General features: G+C 46.5%; 6 protein-coding genes across 6 annotated transcripts, besides 4 other annotated features; all 6 read left to right on the top strand.

The window, feature by feature from the left end:
- Positions 1 to 509: part of a mobile genetic element that runs on past the window's edge.
- Positions 1 to 18,719: part of a sequence feature (sequence corresponds to BAC RPCI93-10J17) that runs on past both edges of the window.
- Positions 510 to 713: a mobile genetic element.
- Positions 714 to 1,394: a mobile genetic element.
- On the top strand, positions 2,989 to 4,917 carry Tb927.8.3930 (hypothetical protein, conserved; the record flags this gene model as incomplete). Its single annotated transcript, XM_842131.1, has 1 exon — positions 2,989 to 4,917. The coding sequence occupies one exon, from the start codon at positions 2,989 to 2,991 to the stop codon at positions 4,915 to 4,917; it is 1,929 nt and encodes a 642-aa protein (XP_847224.1).
- Tb927.8.3920 (hypothetical protein, conserved) lies at positions 6,447 to 9,290 on the top strand (the record flags this gene model as incomplete). Its single annotated transcript, XM_842130.1, has 1 exon — positions 6,447 to 9,290. The coding sequence occupies one exon, from the start codon at positions 6,447 to 6,449 to the stop codon at positions 9,288 to 9,290; it is 2,844 nt and encodes a 947-aa protein (XP_847223.1).
- Tb927.8.3910 (thymidylate kinase, putative) lies at positions 9,451 to 10,488 on the top strand (the record flags this gene model as incomplete). Its single annotated transcript, XM_842129.1, has 1 exon — positions 9,451 to 10,488. The coding sequence occupies one exon, from the start codon at positions 9,451 to 9,453 to the stop codon at positions 10,486 to 10,488; it is 1,038 nt and encodes a 345-aa protein (XP_847222.1).
- On the top strand, positions 10,979 to 12,091 carry Tb927.8.3900 (hypothetical protein, conserved; the record flags this gene model as incomplete). The annotated part of the gene is made up of 1 exon (XM_842128.1): positions 10,979 to 12,091. The coding sequence occupies one exon, from the start codon at positions 10,979 to 10,981 to the stop codon at positions 12,089 to 12,091; it is 1,113 nt and encodes a 370-aa protein (XP_847221.1).
- Positions 13,740 to 14,717, top strand: Tb927.8.3890 (hypothetical protein, conserved; the record flags this gene model as incomplete). Its single annotated transcript, XM_842127.1, has 1 exon — positions 13,740 to 14,717. The coding sequence occupies one exon, from the start codon at positions 13,740 to 13,742 to the stop codon at positions 14,715 to 14,717; it is 978 nt and encodes a 325-aa protein (XP_847220.1).
- Tb927.8.3880 (hypothetical protein, conserved) lies at positions 16,366 to 17,277 on the top strand (the record flags this gene model as incomplete). The annotated part of the gene is made up of 1 exon (XM_842126.1): positions 16,366 to 17,277. One exon carries the CDS (start codon positions 16,366 to 16,368, stop codon positions 17,275 to 17,277), a length of 912 nt encoding a protein of 303 aa, XP_847219.1.

The following is an 18,719-nucleotide window of genomic DNA, read 5'->3' as shown; positions in this document are numbered from 1 at the left end:
TTTGTGCTCACGCCGTCTCATTTCATCACCAGTGTGTGTCATACTGTTTTTCGCTGTCGCAGTGGTCGCACGGATTGTCGGAGTTCGACGCTTTGTAAGCCGAGCTTTGTACTTTTCATTTCAGGCACTGCAGTGGTGCTCGCGGGTTAATATTTCGCAGCATCCATCCACAATGCCGAGGGGCAACGGGGCGGGACCGAGCCACTGCCACCTCCTCTTCACCCGCTTTTCCCCTGACAGCAATATCGGTCCCATGTAGGTTACAATGTCCTGGAGCTTCGGGTCAGGCAACTGCGGCATGTCAGTCACCCTTTCCACCATACCATCAAACATCCCATTCCATTCCACATCAGTAACTAAATACAAACTTCAATGTGGTATACGCTTTCCCTCCCGTATTTGTAGGAGAAGCACCCGTAGCTTATTTGGGCGTTGGTCTGCCACGGTGAGATGGGTCTGCTTCCAATACCATGAGCGGCAACAGCGAGTTTGTGATTGTCAAGAGTCTGCTCAGGGGCGACGCCGGCCACCTCAACGTGGTGCCAGGGTCCAGTACCCCGTATTTTCAGAGGAAGCCAATAGTCAGCAGCGTTCCTTTCATGGGGAACTCTGCTTTGCTCCAGCTCCGGCTTCTCATAGCGTCGGGGCCGGTCGCGTTTTTCTGGGACACCGTTTTTGACTTCTCAGTCCCGGACACGTGCGAGCACGCCATCGACGATATCCGGAGTTTTCTCGATGACGTTGTATACGCTTGGAAAACATCCAGTGACATTCCCGCACCCTTTTCTATTGTCAGGGATTCGGTTAGGTTACTGCGTGGCGATGGGGCTGCATTTGCCCGCTCCACGAATATCAGTTTGTTTCCCCCCAATGTTGTCGTAGCTGTCCCATTCTTTTTTTCCCCAATAATGCAGATCCCTCAGTCCATGGCCCGTGGCATCTACCAGGCGGTAATTGTACACCGTTTCCACTGAAGCGTTGTGCAATCTGCCCACCCTCGCTTTCATTTTCATATCTTTGTGGTCTTCCGCGCGTATGAGCCTTATTTAATTGCGAAAGAGAACCCTGTTGCGGTATCGAAGTGTGAGGAAAGTAACTGGGGGCTTACACCACTTGACACAAAGGGATTGGTGATATAGTGTAATGTGTCTCCTCGTGGTCTTGGACATGAAGATTCGGAAACACTCTTCCTCGGTACTGCGCTTCACCGAAACTTTCACTTCCCATCTCAACATTAGCTTGGGCCTACGTATTAATGTGGCGCTCCTGAGCTGTAGGCCGCTACCTTCAGGGAGGGTGCTCTCTTAGTACATTCGCTATGTCACGCCTGAAATGGTGCGGTTTGCTTTGAGTTGCGCGATAACGGACCTGTGGGAAGCTAGTGGGTTCCTCATGATGTCGTGTCTTGGCCTTGGCCGTCCCGAAAGACGCAGCGTCAGAGCCCTCTGCCGCGCCGAGGTTGCCAGCGCCGTCTGCGACGGATTTTTTCTTCGCAATTTGCCTCTGGATGTGCTGTTTTGCACCGCAGTTTCTGGTTAACGGACCCGCGGCAAGGTGTGCCCGAGCTTTGTTTTACCACTCTAACCCGTTTTTTTTACTTTCTCCCTGCAAAACCTGTGAGACGGAGGCCACGATGGGAAACCGATGCGTCCACCCGGACACAAAAATTGGGCTTCAGGACGACGACGTATGCGGGGGCCCGTGCGTGTGTGTTGTAGCTTCGTGGTTGTTGTGTTTCCGAAAATTGGTTAGCAAGACGCACGCTCGTGGAAGCAAAATTGCACGTTCCCACTGGCCGTCTCTCGCCACCAAAATCGTAGCACTTTGGAAGGGGTGCACCACGTTTCGAACCATTCTGTGTGCGCATAGGCTTCCGATGCAAGTTGGCCTATAACTGGGGTGCCCGCCACTGGCTGTTGGTCACTCTCAGAGGAAAGGCTGCCGTGTGGGTGGCTGCGGCGCGGCGCCGTTTCGCCCATCAAAGGCGCTTCCTTTGGCTGCAAAGGTGGTAGATGCACTTTTCTCACCCTTTTATTCATTCTAGCGTGAGATTCCGCGCCCGCGCGCTCCCCCCCCCCTCAGTAGGTTACGATGTGAAAGGTGTCGCCCCAGGTTCTCGTGTTCGGAGTGCCGTGTAAAAGGGGGTTACTGGAATGTATCGAAGCGACCGACCTGCGACGGGACCCGCTTCGAGTCTTCGCCATTGACCTTCGAGGTGTATGTATATGTGTTTCGGGGGTTCTGGGAGTCGCAATCTGGCCTTGCCTCTGTGAGCACTGAGGAAGCATCGAGGGAACACTTACCCGTTGGAAGGGGGGTAAACATTTCAAGTTGGTTTCCCCAGGTCTCGAGCTGCATTTTAGCGCCGGACGCAGGTTTACAATCCTTTTTTTTGCTTTTTTTTGCTGCAGCATTGGGAATGCATGAACGGCTTGTGGGGGACTGCTGCCGTGAGCTGGAATGGAGTTTGTGTCCGCAGTTACTCTCTCTACGAGGGCATCCTTTCCTATGCTTATGTATGTCGCAATTAGAAAACTTTGCCGTTGGCGGTAATTTGTTCTGAGAGGAACCTTCGCGTTCCGTTTTCCCACAAGGGTTGCGGCACGTGCCCAACAGGATGGGTATGAGCGGGAGCTACATCATCCTTAGTTTTCAAAGGTTGGAGTCCACTAACATCCATCTGCCATTTTTCGTTTCGTGGGTTGGTTTGGCTACACCGGTCACTATTGATTGTTTTGTGCTGGCAGTTTGACCAATCCCCCTTCGTAAAGTAGTACTTTCCCTCTTTCTTCGTGGCGGTGTTCCCTTCCCTTTTGTTTGTCAATGTTGGAACTATTATATTTTACTGAGGCGTGGAGCGACATGTTTTGCACTGAAGTCAGCTTTCACTCCGTGCACGCTCGTAAGTTCTGTTACCCTGTGCGTGCCCATCTACTCCCCCTAAGTTTCCACAGTTTTTTCCCCCTTTAAAGGTGTTGTACTAGCGAAATGAACTTCTTATCCCAGATTTACACCGACAGTTGTTACAAGAGCTACCTTGATAATGAGCCTCCCTTCTTGGTTGCCGTCGTCAGTGGAAAGCGGCTATGCATATCTGAGGGATTGTCTCGCATGTCAAATCAGTCGTCACTCTTTCACATCAAATATTTTCCAGACCTGAGATCGCTCCCCACGAAGCAAAAGGCTGCAGGTGCACCTCTTCCGAATGCACTCGGTGTTCTGAAAAGCGACTGGTGCACGAGGCGTTTACATTCCAGGTTTAGCTGCGTTATTTTTAGCCTGGATTGGGAAACGGTGAGCGATGTCGCAATGGATGAGATTGGGAATTCCAGCATGTGGGACCAACTGCTGGCGTGGACACGCACACTGCGAAGCAAAATTATTGTCGCACTCGCAACTGAGAAATGTTCCAATGAAGGAGAGGATGTGAAAGAAAAACTAGAAACACTGCAACGAGTACTCAAACAGAGGCTAGGGGATGATTTTAATGAGCTGATAATTTTATTCAAACTAGGGATGGAAAGGGAGAGCGCGGAACGCCTCTACCATATGTTGAAGAAAACATCAACGGCATATCACATGGAGGAGTTGGCTCGCATTAGGAACAAGCCACCGGAACCAAATTACCTTGCAGTGCGATTGGGGTTCAAGACCGGGTGGCACTCTCTTGTTGTGCGTGATTTGGGTGCGGCTGTAAAGCATTTTACCAACGCTTATAACTGCCTAAGAGATGTTGCCCCTCCTCAGTCACCGATGGAATTGCGCATGTGCGGCACGGTCATTATTATGCACTTACTGAATGCTGCCAAAGCTCTGTCCGATGTTAGCTTTGAGGATTTATATTATGGTATGTGTGAGGATCATATCGTATGGTTGGGACAGATCACTCCTTCTACTGGTGAGAACTTTACCATGGTGCAGTTTCTGAAACCGTTGCTTATTGCTGAGTGCCATTACTGGTTAGCGAAGAATACCTGCCATGCGGTGCCTGTTGCTTCGATGGGCCATCTTTGCGCATGTATGTTTGCTTATGAAGATGCTCTTAAGGTAAATCGGTCACTTGAGACTTCTGCACAGCAAACTGTGGCGCCTGTTCTGATTGGTGTGGAGTGCTGCTCAGAGGCGCACGTTAATATTTGCTCACTCAGTGGAACCTCGGATGCTCTCACGAAACGAGTGGGTGAATTGTTGAGCGAATGTGCGTCCTTGACCGTGCCGACGGTAGAACTGCTTTACACTTCGGCGCGGCTGAATGTCATGCTTCGAAGGACTGATGAAGCACTGTATTCACTGGAGATGTTGTGGGAACACGGTGTTAAGTCGTACGAAGGTGCTAAGGTTATTCACGGGTTGCTAATAGAATTGTCGAAGTCAGTACCCGACGAATTAGTAGAAAAGTGTTCCAGGGAGGTCACTCTTTCTTACGCCTCCTTGTCCTTTGGACCTGGTGCGGAGGAAAGTCAAAGGCGATTTCGTGATTCATTTGCGAAGATGATGTCTAGCTTTTCACTTGACAGTTTTCTTTCATATCCGCACAAAGGGTATTACGCTCCCTTTAACATCTTCTGCGGTTTCAGTGAGGTACATGGGGATGATTCAATGCATGAGTTGGTAATGGTGTTCCGCACACATTCCATTGACAATGTAAATGTGGACTCCCTTTGCGTCAATCTTTCTCGAATGCGTGATAACAAATTGGATAGTTGGGCCACGCAGACTTCTGTTGATAGGTCTGTTGAGCTGTGCTCATGTAACTCCAGTAGCGTTTCTGCTCTTTTCGACTTGAGAGAACCAGGGGTTTATTATTGTTCACGCGTTCAGGGCCGTGTGAAATGTGGCGATATCTGCTTGAATGTAGAGTGGAATTTTGATGATACCTCTGTTGAAAATAATAACGTCGGCACCGCCGTCTATTAGTTAGTTCATTTTTTTTTTTTGCATTATTCCAATAAGCTGTTGTATTTTTTTTAAACTCTGCTTGTTTGAAAATTCCTCATATGATACCCCTTTTCTTTGAGAGAAATAATTATTTCCTCTTGCTCGAAGTACAGTATTGGGTTTCGGGGACTTCAATAAAGGACGCACCAGTGCGCTTGCTCTCAATGGTATATTTTGGGGTAAAAACTGCTGAACGAATTTGTGAGTTCGTTAATTAGTTATTATTACTAATATACATATATATATATATTGATAGGGCTGAAGCCGCGTAGAATTATCGTAGTTTGCCTTCGTGAGTGGATGCTTATACTTTCGTCGTCAATGACACGGATTTTTCCCCCTCACTACCCGTAGAGGCTCGTTGACATAGTTTGTACCCTGTGCTGCATTTTATAAGCGTTTTTCTATAGGTATTCGTAACATCTCTTTTGTTTTTTATCAAATAACCTAAGCCCTTGTGAGTGTTCAATTCTAGGGGGACGCGTTAGTTTTAATCATGTTTTTTTTTAGTACCACTGTTATTACTGTTTCCACTTCCATTGTTTCACATTTTCTTGTTTATATTGTTTTTTTTTTTGGTCCACATTAAGGAAATATTTTACCTATTTCTGTTTGTCGAGGAGCATGCACTCTCAGTACGAGCCTACTCCTTTATGGGTACCTAATTCACTGTTTTCCCACGTGTTTATACATATATGTCTCTTTTCCATCTTATTATCATCGCCGGGGTTCCCCCTATATACTGCACTAAGATTTGATTTTTCTTTTTCACTCAAACTAGAAGTGGATATTATTGTCGTTTGAGAATAACTTAGAAGGGTTGTCTGACATTTTTTTTAGAGGGAAGATTTAACATATTAGATGTATTTACGATGATTTATCCGACGGAGTTCCTATGTTACTTTGGTTTGTAATGTTGTCAACAAAACCGCGATTCCTCAAAGTTGTCAGTTGACACTGAAGAGAAATGGGGAGTTTTTCCTAGTGGGCGGGATAGAGCAATGGAGCTTCCCCATTGGACCCCTTGCGGTTTACTCGACACGCATAGTTCTGAAACCCCTTGCTGTCGGCGTGCTCCAGCTCCCTTCACTCCACCTTAGACATTCATCAGGAGTGTCATTTGGAACCGTATCTTCCTTCCAGTTTGACTCTCAGAAAATCTGCGTTTTGACGCCGTAGTTTCTCAACTGTTGACTGTGTGCCGCCAATTGCTATGCGTCTCTGTGTGCAGGGGAACCAAGGCAACTTTGTGTCGTATTAAATTAATCTTTGTGTTCGGAAGGTCGTTGTTTGTTTCTGCACATACCTTGCTTTTTACGCTTATACAACGTCGACATTCTTCCTACCTTTCCTCCATTCTGTTGAAAGGTGGGTTGTAAACGCCACCGGGAGGGAGGGAGTTGCAGTCACTTTACGGTTGCCTATCGCCTGAAAACTGGTTGTCAGTAGAAGAAAACTTGAAGAAACCAAGAATAGGACGAGTAAAGAATATATATCGAAAAAGTAGTATGTCTGTTGAGGAAGTTGATACATTACTTCAAGGTGTTGTTACGTGCGGGACTAACGCTGATGAAGTGGCGCTTGAAAAGCTTCGCGAAATCCCTCTTCTGCAATTATCGCGCATGATGGGTAAATACCTCACAGGAGAAGAGCACGTTGTAAATGCAGTCCGTGTTCTGGGGCTTGCTACAGTGAATCGGCGCGACCGCACAATTGAAGAGGTCGATGTTATGCTGAGGTTTTTCTCCAGAAAGCTCTCTTCAATGCAAACGATCGCGGTTGCTGTGGAATCTACGGCCCTTCTTGTCAGAGAGCTGTCATCAGAGGGGCCATGTACCAGTGACGTTTTCAACGTTTTACACACTGAGTTTTTGCAGAGCTTCAGTTTGCAAGCCCTCCCGACCAACGTCCGGAGTTGGGGGTACGACGTTCTTCGCTTTACTGTTACAAAAGAGACCGCAACGTGGTTCACCACCCCCTTTCTTCAAGTTGTCCTAAAATCTATGGATGAGGAAAATGAACCGGAGTTACTAATGCGTGCGCTTGAGTTACATCACATAATTGCCTCTTATGCGAGAGAAGATGCCATGCAACCCTTGCTGGAGGAGTATTTTGACAGTATTTCTAGTTATTTCCCGGTGGTATTTTCACAACCACCCGGATGTAAGGTGTCGAAAGAGGATTTGCGGCGTGTCCTGTCGGCATGCATGACGCATCCCTTGTATTTGAACATTTGTGTCCCATTTCTGTTGTCAAGAATGGCGTCCCCATCCTCTGTTGTTAAGCAGGAATCCACGAATGCGCTTTTAAACATTTTCTCGTTGGATTCGAGTCACACCACCGAGAGTTTGTGCCCGCATGTGGTTTCTGTGACAAATCACATAAGGAACGAAGTCGTCCGAGCAGTATCACTCGGGTCTGGGGAATGTGAGCCGTACGTTAAGGACTGCGTACACGTATTGAAGTTCATCTCCAAAAGAGCGCAGGATGTTTCGTTATCAATCGTCCGCTCGTGGCTAGAGCCAATGACGAGTGGCGCACTGGCTAGTTTGAGGTCGGGACCAGCTGTGTGTTCCGCCTATGCAACTATGTTCTATCACCTTGTCAGCAGTAGCACATGTTGCGGTGCGGCCACTGTGCAGTGCTTTTTGCTGCAGCTACTGTCGAATACGCGGGAGGATAGTTTTGAAGTCGACGATGCGGTCCTCATCATTTCCGCCATACTTAGTGGGATTTTCGATGCGGGTAATGGTGGCGAATGTGGAAAGAGGCCGCCCCCACAGCGTGATGTTAAAGAAGGTCTCGAAACCGTGAGTGAGAAATTGTTTCAACTTGTGGAGAAGTTGACCTTGTCACTGCAAAAGGCTGACGCATCTTCTGTGCATGTAAGGTGCGAGTTGCTTGCATCGCTGGTTACCCTTGCAGCATGGCTTCCACACTGGATGCCCGATGACACAGTTCTACTCATCTACAAGAGACTTATAGCACTTTGTCTCTGTGGAGATGAGGAAGTCGGCAACAGGGTTGTGAAGCATATCTCACGCATTGGCTCTGTCGAAGGAAATTTACTGAATGTTGCGCTGTTGGACATGCCTGCTGACATAAATCCCACAGCAGCCGGTATTCTTACACTCTACAAAGGCTTGTTAGGGTCGCAGGCCTCTTTATCACTAGCTGCCACAAAATCACTGTTAGAATGTCCAGAAGGTTTGTTCGGATTTACCCTTACCGAAAGGGATGTTTTTTCCTTGTGTCGCTCCAGTCTCTCTGCGCACGCGGACTACTCTACCGAAGATATTCGTTGCCTTCTGCTTTTGACCAAAAAGAGGAATTCTGTGGCAAGCTTTGACTATCTGTGCGATTTGCTCCTGCTGCTTCCCATTGCTTTCGTTCCATCTGTGCTTCAGGAGGTGGGGGGAGAGCAATGGGGTGTATTGACAGCTTCTCTAGTTTCATGTTTTGACATGGATGTCCTGGGTGTTTCGGATCACATAGAACATTGGATGTGCGAAGTTTTGGATGCAGTGCGCAGCACACCGACAGATGTATTAACAATGCAGAGTGTGTCATCACTGTGTGCGCGGGTGCCCGGTGTCGCAGGTCGCTTTCTCGAAGCAGCGAAGCGGTTGAACCCAACCACGCAGCTCGCGGCGCGGGCAGCTGTTGCTCGTGGTCTGCTTGCTTGTGGTGTGGCAGAAGGCGGGATTATTGAACTAATCATCGAAGAAATTACCAACTCCCTTCGCAGTGGATACGTACAGGATTGTTACGTTGATATACTGACGGGAGTGTTCGTGTTCTGTTATCAAGGGTGCAGAAAAACCACGACCCTCATTTTGCCTCTGGTGCATGCTGCCACGAGGGGCAGCAAACCCGTTTCACTCGAGTTGCTGAGAGTTGTTGCAAAACTCCTCCAGGATGTGTCACCCACTTGTGGGTTGGAGTGGGGTGACATCGTCGAATTTTCCCGAAGAGTGTCGAAGCCACTGAATGAAGAGTTTGTCAACGAGCTTGTGGAGCTGCTCGACCTTGCTTTGTCTCAGATGGACCCGAAGAATGTGTTGGTAGAGGCACTTTTAGGAACCGACGACCTTCTGCCACTGGTGCTGAGTGGTGTTAGATCACCATTACTTAAGGTGCGGTGTACCTCGCTGCGTCTATTGAGTGAGGCAGCCTTGTTTGTCATGCAGTTTTCATCAGAGAATGGTGACAGCGGCAACTCCTACATGAGCAGCGCGTTGCAGGTAAGAGACGAAGTTCTTCATGTGTCTCAGGTGGCATTGAGTGATCACAAGCGGATGGTGCGACGTAGTGCCGCTCAGTGCCGGCATCAGTGGTATAAATTAAAGTAGTTGCGTAAGCCATATAAACCGTGTAAGTTTTGTTTTCTCAGTTTTGTTTCCCGCACATGAAGAGGAGGAGGCGCCGCCTGAGCTGGCTTTTTTTTTTTGCGACTGAGCATAATAGTTGCTAGGTTTTCCCTTTTTTTTTCTTCTCACGAAGTATACATCAATGGTGGCCGTGAACCGAAAAATTGTAGTTTTCACGGATGTTGAGGACAAACAAGTCCTTGAGGTGATCAGAGAGGTAGCGGGTGATGCGGAAACTATACAGCTCGAAAAGTCTTTCGCTTACGAATTTATGTGGCGAGGGAAACACACGCCTTACAGGGTTGGTACCCCCATGTGTTTTATTACTGAAAAGACAGTGGAGGATGCAGATGTCGTATTTGCTGTTTATTCAAAGCGTGTTCCCGTACTTTCGCTTACCACTGGTGGCGAAACCACTAACTTACTTGAGACGATTTCCTCCCTCGGTATCGAGTGCAAACAAAATACTTCAGAGACATGGGCCGATGCTGTAAGAGCATTCTTGCCCAACAATAACTCAGAAAGTGCCGTAATTGTTTTTGAGGGTGGAGACGGTGCCGGGAAGGCCACCCAAACAGAGTACATGCGGAAACGGCTGGATAAGGAAGGAAAGGCTCACGCTAGTCTTGACTTCCCATCGGACAAACATCGATATGGGAAGCTCATTCGCAAAGTCCTATCAGGTGAAAGAGGCGCTTTACACGATTTGGATCCTAAACTGTTCAGTTTGCTTTTTTCCTTGAATCGCTTTGACACTCTCCCGGAACTCAGGTACTGGTTGACACACGGGAAGAAGATTCTCCTCGACCGTTACTACACGTCCAACTTTGGTCACCAGGCCTCTAAGCTTGAGGAAAGTGAAAGGAGTGACTTCATCAGACACCTTGAGCAATTGGAATTGGAATGGCTTAAGCTTCCTCCCCCGGATGTCGCTCTTTATCTTGATTTGCCACCCGCAGCCGCGCTAGTGGCGATGCAAAGGGATGAGAAGCGTGAGTCGCTGGACATTCATGAGACGGCTGGCCTCTCCTACAAGGAAAATGTCAGGCAAACTTACGTTTGGTGCTGTCAGAACCAAAGGAATTGGGTTCAAATAGAATGTTGTAACGACGAGGGCGAACGCTATAGTCGTGAGAAAGTACACGAGATGATATACAATGCCGTCGCAAAACATATTTAAATGAGTTGGCACGTGCACTCGCTTTCACTGCAAGTGAATGTGACTCCATTATAGATTATTACCATCTTTTTTGGTTTATTAGTATCCAGTGGATGAAAATTGACTGTTGTCTTTTCCTTCTTCCATCTCCTCGAGTTTCTTTTTTTTTCAGTTTCATGCCTAACATTTGTTTTCCTAAGTGCGTGTGTTTCTCGCTAAGTGAGAAGCTGTTGTGCTGTTCTACTCGCTATCTCTTTTTCTGTAACGCTAATTTTTGGTCTTTCTGTTTAGATTTTAACCCAATGTGGCTCTCCTCTACAAATGAGTGTGGCCGCGTCATTTATTGTAATAGATCCTCAACCGGTGGATTGTATGCGGGCAGTCGTAGTAGATGTTTGAAGCGACAATACTTCGCGAGCGGGTGAAATATGAGTGTGAAAGTGTTTAGTTTGAGAGACGGGTAGTACTGGTAGTGCATGGACGGGCGAGCTTGGACGCAACAGTTGAGAAAATGAGTGTTTATGTGATACATGTAGCATTTAGTTGCTTTCCTGTCTTACTTTTTTACAGATGGCCTCCAATTGTCAGGTATCCGTGTCCCGTGTACAGCGCAAAATATTTCCATAGTGTTGTTTGTTTGCTGCTGTTCTTGTTTCCTTTTATTATATTTCTCAACAGTGGTGCTCCGAAAGAAAGTATGTGCGCTGGGCGGGATTGTTCCCCAGCCTTAAATGTGCTGGCTGGGCCTCCCACAGATAATGGAAAACAGCCCCCACCACCTGCCGGATATGGTCAACCCCCACCACCTGCCGGATATGGTCAACCCCCACCACCTGCCGGATATGGTCAACCCCCACCACCTGCCGGATATGGTCAGCCCCCACCACCTGCCGGATATGGTCAACCCCCACCACCTGCCGGATATGGTCAACCCCCACCACCTGCCGGATATGGTCAACCCCCACCACCTGCCGGATATGGTCAGCCCCCACCACCTGCCGGATATGGTCAACCCCCACCACCTGCCGGATATGGTCAGCCCCCACCACCTGCCGGATATGGTCAACCCCCACCACCTGCCGGATATGGTCAACCGCCGTGTGGCGTTTACAAACCACCGGATGACTATGCTGAAGTGCAAAAGTGGGAAGGGGAGAACGAATGGGAAACGAGTATGTTGGGGGCACCTTGCAGTGAGCCACTGTTCTGCCTTGGTGCCTGTTGTTGCCCATGGTGCTGTGCGTTCTTGCAACGGAAGAAGCTGTTGGAAAATGATTGGTCTCGTTATTTGTGTTGTGCTGGACTTTGTGGCGACAGGAATTGCTGTGTCTGCGAAGGCTGTGAGCCGTGCTGTTTGTGCCTGGAGTCTTGCTTTTGCCTCCCCTGTGCCGCTCACGGTAATCGTTTCATGGTTCTTCAGCACTACAATTTGCAAAATGATTGTTGTGATTCGGTCATCATTTGGTGTGCCTATTTGTGCAGTTGTCTGGCTTGTCTACTGAACGATGAATCCCTTAAAACCATTGCAGATGTTTTCTTCTACATTGTTATTGGTTGCATGTTAAGCCAGCATCAACATCAAATGAAGAAACAAGGATATCCAAGAGAGCAAACAATGGAATAGTTGATGTTCAACGGGGGTTGATTTCTCTGTAAAACATGATATTACCATCATTTCTTTCGTCGGTATTTACATGGTCATTCGGGTGTTTCGTGCCTCCTGTTTTTCGTTTTCTTTGTTAGTGCGCCCTCACCTGAATGTTTTGCTTGCACTGACCTATGCTCCACTACTGTAGTCGTGCTGCATGCTGTCATAATCGTTGCTCTATAATTGCTCCTGTGGCAGTGGTGCGTGTGTGTGGGCGTGTTTTCAGTGACTTTGCTGATAAAAACAAATGAACTAAATGGTACAGGCTATTGTTGTGTGTGGAGGGTAAACTATCATAATAATACAGTACGACACACGCATAAGGTGATGAGTGCCTTTGCGGTATCGCGCAGGGTTTGACTTGCATGCGGCAAATTAGTGTTTTATAAAGGTTTTCTTTTGCTTCGTTATGTTTGCTCTCAGAGGGAATTAAACAGTGGCACGTGTAGATGTTGTATTCTTCAACGAAAAGACACTAACTAACAATATTGTTCCTGGATACTTGGGAATAAGTTTTTCTACGCTTTAATGAGCCACAATTTTTCACTTTATGACCATAGCTAAGTGAGATATGATATGGTACTTGGCTCTTTTTCTTCCAAATTTATTATTTAGCAACTAGGACAACAGGGAAGGAGTACAATACTTAGAAAATTGGGGTATTCCCCTGCTTCGTATTGGTTACTGTTTCAAGTTTCACGAGAGTTGTGCTTTTTTATTTCCCCCTGAGGTGTGTATGACTATGGACTATTTCGAATGAATATGGTAATGCGTTACCGTATCCCTTTAGTTTCCTGAGCAGTCTCTAGTAATTACTTGAAGTGAGACTTGTATCGCAGTTCTTGCAGACAATTCGTTGTGGCTTGCATGTATTTTGTTGTAATGAGGTATGTGGGTATGTGTGACTACCGAGGTACCGATGCTTCGAGTTTAAGTGGCGCGTTACTTTTCTCTCGGAATGTTTTGCGTCGGAGGCTAAAGACATCTAAGGATCATTCTACTCTGCTGTTACAATTGGAGTCGTATGTGTGTGTGGGTGGGGGAAGGTTATTCCGTGTCATAGGGTTTCTGATTCTGAAGGAGGTTGGTAAAACAAAAAGAGCAAATGATGACGGTTACTTGAAGTGCGCGGGTGGATGTAAAGGTCACTCAGCAGATAAAGTTCGACATTTTGACGGTTATCCCTGCGTCATGGTTGGATATATCGCTTTTAAAGTGCAAAGTGTTGGCTAATGGATGCGAGATCTTGTTCATGGCTGGTTGCTAGTCGGGAAGGATTGTGTTATATTTGTGTGCACTATCTTTTATCCAAGTGCGTGTGTTTCTCGCTAAGTGAGAGGCTGTTGTGCTGTTCTACTCGCTATCTCTTTTTCTGTAACGCTAATTTTTGGTCTTTCTGTTTAGATTTTAACCCAATGTGGCTCTCCTCTACAAATGAGTGTGGCCGCGTCATTTATTGTAATAGATCCTCAACCGGTGGATTGTATGCGGGCAGTCGTAGTAGATGTTTGAAGCGACAATACTTCGCGAGCGGGTGAAATATGAGTGTGAAAGTGTTTAGTTTGAGAGACGGGTAGTACTGGTAGTGCATGGACGGGCGAGCTTGGACGCAACAGTTGAGAAAATGAGTGTTTATGTGATACATGTAGCATTTAGTTGCTTTCCTGTCTTACTTTTTTACAGATGGCCTCCAATTGTCAGGTATCCGTGTCCCGTGTACAGCGCAAAATATTTCCATAGTGTTGTTTGTTTGCTGCTGTTCTTGTTTCCTTTTATTATATTTCTCAACAGTGGTGCTCCGAAAGAAAGTATGTGCGCTGGGCGGGATTGTTCCCCAGCCTTAAATGTGCTGGCTGGGCCTCCCACAGATAATGGAAAACAGCCCCCACCACCTGCCGGATATGGTCAACCCCCACCACCTGCCGGATATGGTCAACCCCCACCACCTGCCGGATATGGTCAACCCCCACCACCTGCCGGATATGGTCAGCCCCCACCACCTGCCGGATATGGTCAACCCCCACCACCTGCCGGATATGGTCAACCCCCACCACCTGCCGGATATGGTCAACCGCCGTGTGGCGTTTACAAACCACCGGATGACTATGCTGAAGTGCAAAAGTGGGAAGGGGAGAACGAATGGGAAACGAGTATGTTGGGGGCACCTTGCAGTGAGCCACTGTTCTGCCTTGGTGCCTGTTGTTGCCCATGGTGCTGTGCGTTCTTGCAACGGAAGAAGCTGTTGGAAAATGATTGGTCTCGTTATTTGTGTTGTGCTGGACTTTGTGGCGACAGGAATTGCTGTGTCTGCGAAGGCTGTGAGCCGTGCTGTTTGTGCCTGGAGTCTTGCTTTTGCCTCCCCTGTGCCGCTCACGGTAATCGTTTCATGGTTCTTCAGCACTACAATTTGCAAAATGATTGTTGTGATTCGGTCATCATTTGGTGTGCCTATTTGTGCAGTTGTCTGGCTTGTCTACTGAACGATGAATCCCTTAAAACCATTGCAGATGTTTTCTTCTACATTGTTATTGGTTGCATGTTAAGCCAGCATCAACATCAAATGAAGAAACAAGGATATCCAAGAGAGCAAACAATGGAATAGTTGATGTTCAACGGGGGTTGATTTCTCTGTAAAACATGATATTACCATCATTTCTTTCGTCGGTATTTACATGGTCATTCGGGTGTTTCGTGCCTCCTGTTTTTCGTTTTCTTTGTTAGTGCGCCCTCACCTGAATGTTTTGCTTGCACTGACCTATGCTCCACTACTGTAGTCGTGCTGCATGCTGTCATAATCGTTGCTCTATAATTGCTCCTGTGGCAGTGGTGCGTGTGTGTGGGCGTGTTTTCAGTGACTTTGCTGATAAAAACAAATGAACTAAATGGTACAGGCTATTGTTGTGTGTGGAGGGTAAACTATCATAATAATACAGTACGACACACGCATAAGGTGATGAGTGCCTTTGCGGTATCGCGCAGGGTTTGACTTGCATGCGGCAAATTAGTGTTTTATAAAGGTTTTCTTTTGCTTCGTTATGTTTGCTCTCAGAGGGAATTAAACAGTGGCACGTGTAGATGTTGTATTCTTCAACGAAAAGACACTAACTAACAATATTGTTCCTGGATACTTGGGAATAAGTTTTTCTACGCTTTAATGAGCCACAATTTTTCACTTTATGACCATAGCTAAGTGAGATATGATATGGTACTTGGCTCTTTTTCTTCCAAATTTATTATTTAGCAACTAGGACAACAGGGAAGGAGTACAATACTTAGAAAATTGGGGTATTCCCCTGCTTCGTATTGGTTACTGTTTCAAGTTTCACGAGAGTTGTGCTTTTTTATTTCCCCCTGAGGTGTGTATGACTATGGACTATTTCGAATGAATATGGTAATGCGTTACCGTATCCCTTTAGTTTCCTGAGCAGTCTCTAGTAATTACTTGAAGTGAGACTTGTATCGCAGTTCTTGCAGACAATTCGTTGTGGCTTGCATGTATTTTGTTGTAATGAGGTATGTGGGTATGTGTGACTACCGAGGTACCGATGCTTCGAGTTTAAGTGGCGCGTTACTTTTCTCTCGGAATGTTTTGCGTCGGAGGCTAAAGACATCTGAGGATCATTCTACTCTGCTGTTACAATTGGAGTCGTATGTGTGTGTGGGTGGGGGAAGGTTATTCCGTGTCATAGGGTTTCTGATTCTGAAGGAGGTTGGTAAAACAAAAAGAGCAAATGATGACGGTTACTTGAAGTGCGCGGGTGGATGTAAAGGTCACTCAGCAGATAAAGTTCGACATTTTGACGGTTATCCCTGCGTCATGGTTGGATATATCGCTTTTAAAGTGCAAAGTGTTGGCTAATGGATGCGAGATCTTGTTCATGGCTGGTTGCTAGTCGGGAAGGATTGTGTTATATTTGTGTGCACTATCTTTTATCCAAGTGCGTGTGTTTCTCGCTAAGTGAGAGGCTGTTGTGCTGTTCTACTCGCTATCTCTTTTTCTGTAACGCTAATTTTTGGTCTTTCTGTTTAGATTTTAACCCAATGTGGCTCTCCTCTACAAATGAGTGTGGCCGCGTCATTTATTGTAATAGATCCTCAACCGGTGGATTGTATGCGGGCAGTCGTAGTAGATGTTTGAAGCGACAATACTTCGCGAGCGGGTGAAATATGAGTGTGAAAGTGTTTAGTTTGAGAGACGGGTAGTACTGGTAGTGCATGGACGGGCGAGCTTGGACGCAACAGTTGAGAAAATGAGTGTTTATGTGATACATGTAGCATTTAGTTGCTTTCCTGTCTTACTTTTTTACAGATGGCCTCCAATTGTCAGGTATCCGTGTCCCGTGTACAGCGCAAAATATTTCCATAGTGTTGTTTGTTTGCTGCTGTTCTTGTTTCCTTTTATTATATTTCTCAACAGTGGTGCTCCGAAAGAAAGTATGTGCGCTGGGCGGGATTGTTCCCCAGCCTTAAATGTGCTGGCTGGGCCTCCCACAGATAATGGAAAACAGCCCGCTTCTCTGCCGCCCGATGCTGGCTGGAAAACACCGCCTACCGCCATGGACGATCAATTTCTATATGGTGTTTACGTGCCACCAGCTGCTTACGGTAAGTTGCATAATAGGGGGAACCTAGACGAGTCAGCTGAAGGGTTATTATCGGTCCCCTACGGTGGGGCACAAAAGTGGGAAGGGGAGAACGAATGGGAAACGAGTATGTTGGGGGCACCTTGCAGTGAGCCACTGTTCTGCCTTGGTGCCTGTTGTTGCCCATGGTGCTGTGCGTTCTTGCAACGGAAGAAGCTGTTGGAAAATGATTGGTCTCGTTATTTGTGCTGTGCTGGAATGTTTTGTGGAAGTAGGTGCTGTGTCTGCGAAGGCTGTGAGCCGTGCTGTTTGTGCCTGGAGTCTTGCTTTTGCCTTGCGTGTGCAGTTTACGGTAATCGTTTCATTATTCGTAAGCACTACAATTTGCAAAATGATTGTTGTGATTCGGTCATCATTTGGTGTGCCTATTTGTGCAGTTGTCTGGCTTGTCTACTGAACGATGAATCCCTTAAAACCATTGCAGATGTTTTCTTCTACATTGTTATTGGTTGCATGTTAAGCCAGCATCAACATCAAATGAAGAAACAAGGATATCCGTGGTGCAGAATTATGAAATAGTTGATGTTCAACGGGGGTTGATTTCTCTGTAAAACATGATATTACCATCATTTCTTTCGTCGGTATTTACATGGTCATTCGGGTGTTTCGTGCCTCCTGTTTTTCGTTTTCTTTGTTAGTGCGCCCTCACCTGAATGTTTTGCTTGCACTGACCTATGCTCCACTACTGTAGTCGTGCTGCATGCTGTCATAATCGTTGCTCTATAATTGCTCCTGTGGCAGTGGTGCGTGTGTGTGGGCGTGTTTTCAGTGACTTTGCTGATAAAAACAAATGAACTAAATGGTACAGGCTATTGTTGTGTGTGGAGGGTAAACTATCATAATAATACAGTACGACACACGCATAAGGTGATGAGTGCCTTTGCGGTATCGCGCAGGGTTTGACTTGCATGCGGCAAATTAGTGTTTTATAAAGGTTTTCTTTTGCTTCGTTATGTTTGCTCTCAGAGGGAATTAAACAGTGGCACGTGTAGATGTTGTATTCTTCAACGAAAAGACACTAACTAACAATATTGTTCCTGGATACTTGGGAATAAGTTTTTCTACGCTTTAATGAGCCACAATTTTTCACTTTATGACCATAGCTAAGTGAGATATGATATGGTACTTGGCTCTTTTTCTTCCAAATTTATTATTTAGCAACTAGGACAACAGGGAAGGAGTACAATACTTAGAAAATTGGGGTATTCCCCTGCTTCGTATTGGTTACTGTTTCAAGTTTCACGAGAGTTGTGCTTTTTTATTTCCCCCTGAGGTGTGTATGACTATGGACTATTTCGAATGAATATGGTAATGCGTTACCGTATCCCTTTAGTTTCCTGAGCAGTCTCTAGTAATTACTTGAAGTGAGACTTGTATCGCAGTTCTTGCAGACAATTCGTTGTGGCTTGCATGTATTTTGTTGTAATGAGGTATGTGGGTATGTGTGACTACCGAGGTACCGATGCTTCGAGTTTAAGTGGCGCGTTACTTTTCTCTCGGAATGTTTTGCGTCGGAGGCTAAAGACATCTAAGGATCATTCTACTCTGCTGTTACAATTGGAGTCGTATGTGTGTGTGGGTGGGGGAAGGTTATTCCGTGTCATAGGGTTTCTGATTCTGAAGGAGGTTGGTGATGCACACCGATGCTCTTCCGGTTCTGGTCTATCCCCAGGTAAAGGATGTGCGGGATTGTGTCATCGTTTCCCATGGTGATGTGCGGTCGGCACTTCTAAGAAGATGATAGTCTATCTGGTATTAGTCTTTGATTTATGGGGAATATGTCGGTCGGAAGTTTTTTTTGAATTTATTGGATCAGTGGATTGATTTGTTCTCCGACAAGATGGCGGTGGGTGATGGTAATGTTGTCAATGGGTTGGGGTCCACCTCGTGCTTGCTTTTGCTGAATCATTTGAAAGGAGTCATGATTCCTCGAAGCTGGGAACGCCCATGGAGTAATTGCT

Source organism: Trypanosoma brucei, chromosome 8 (genome assembly GCF_000002445.2).
Source record: "Trypanosoma brucei brucei TREU927 chromosome 8, complete sequence".
NCBI classification, from domain to species: Eukaryota; Euglenozoa; class Kinetoplastea; order Trypanosomatida; family Trypanosomatidae; genus Trypanosoma; species Trypanosoma brucei.
Note: the sequence above shows the minus strand (reverse complement) of the source record. Positions and strands in the feature narration are given on the sequence as shown.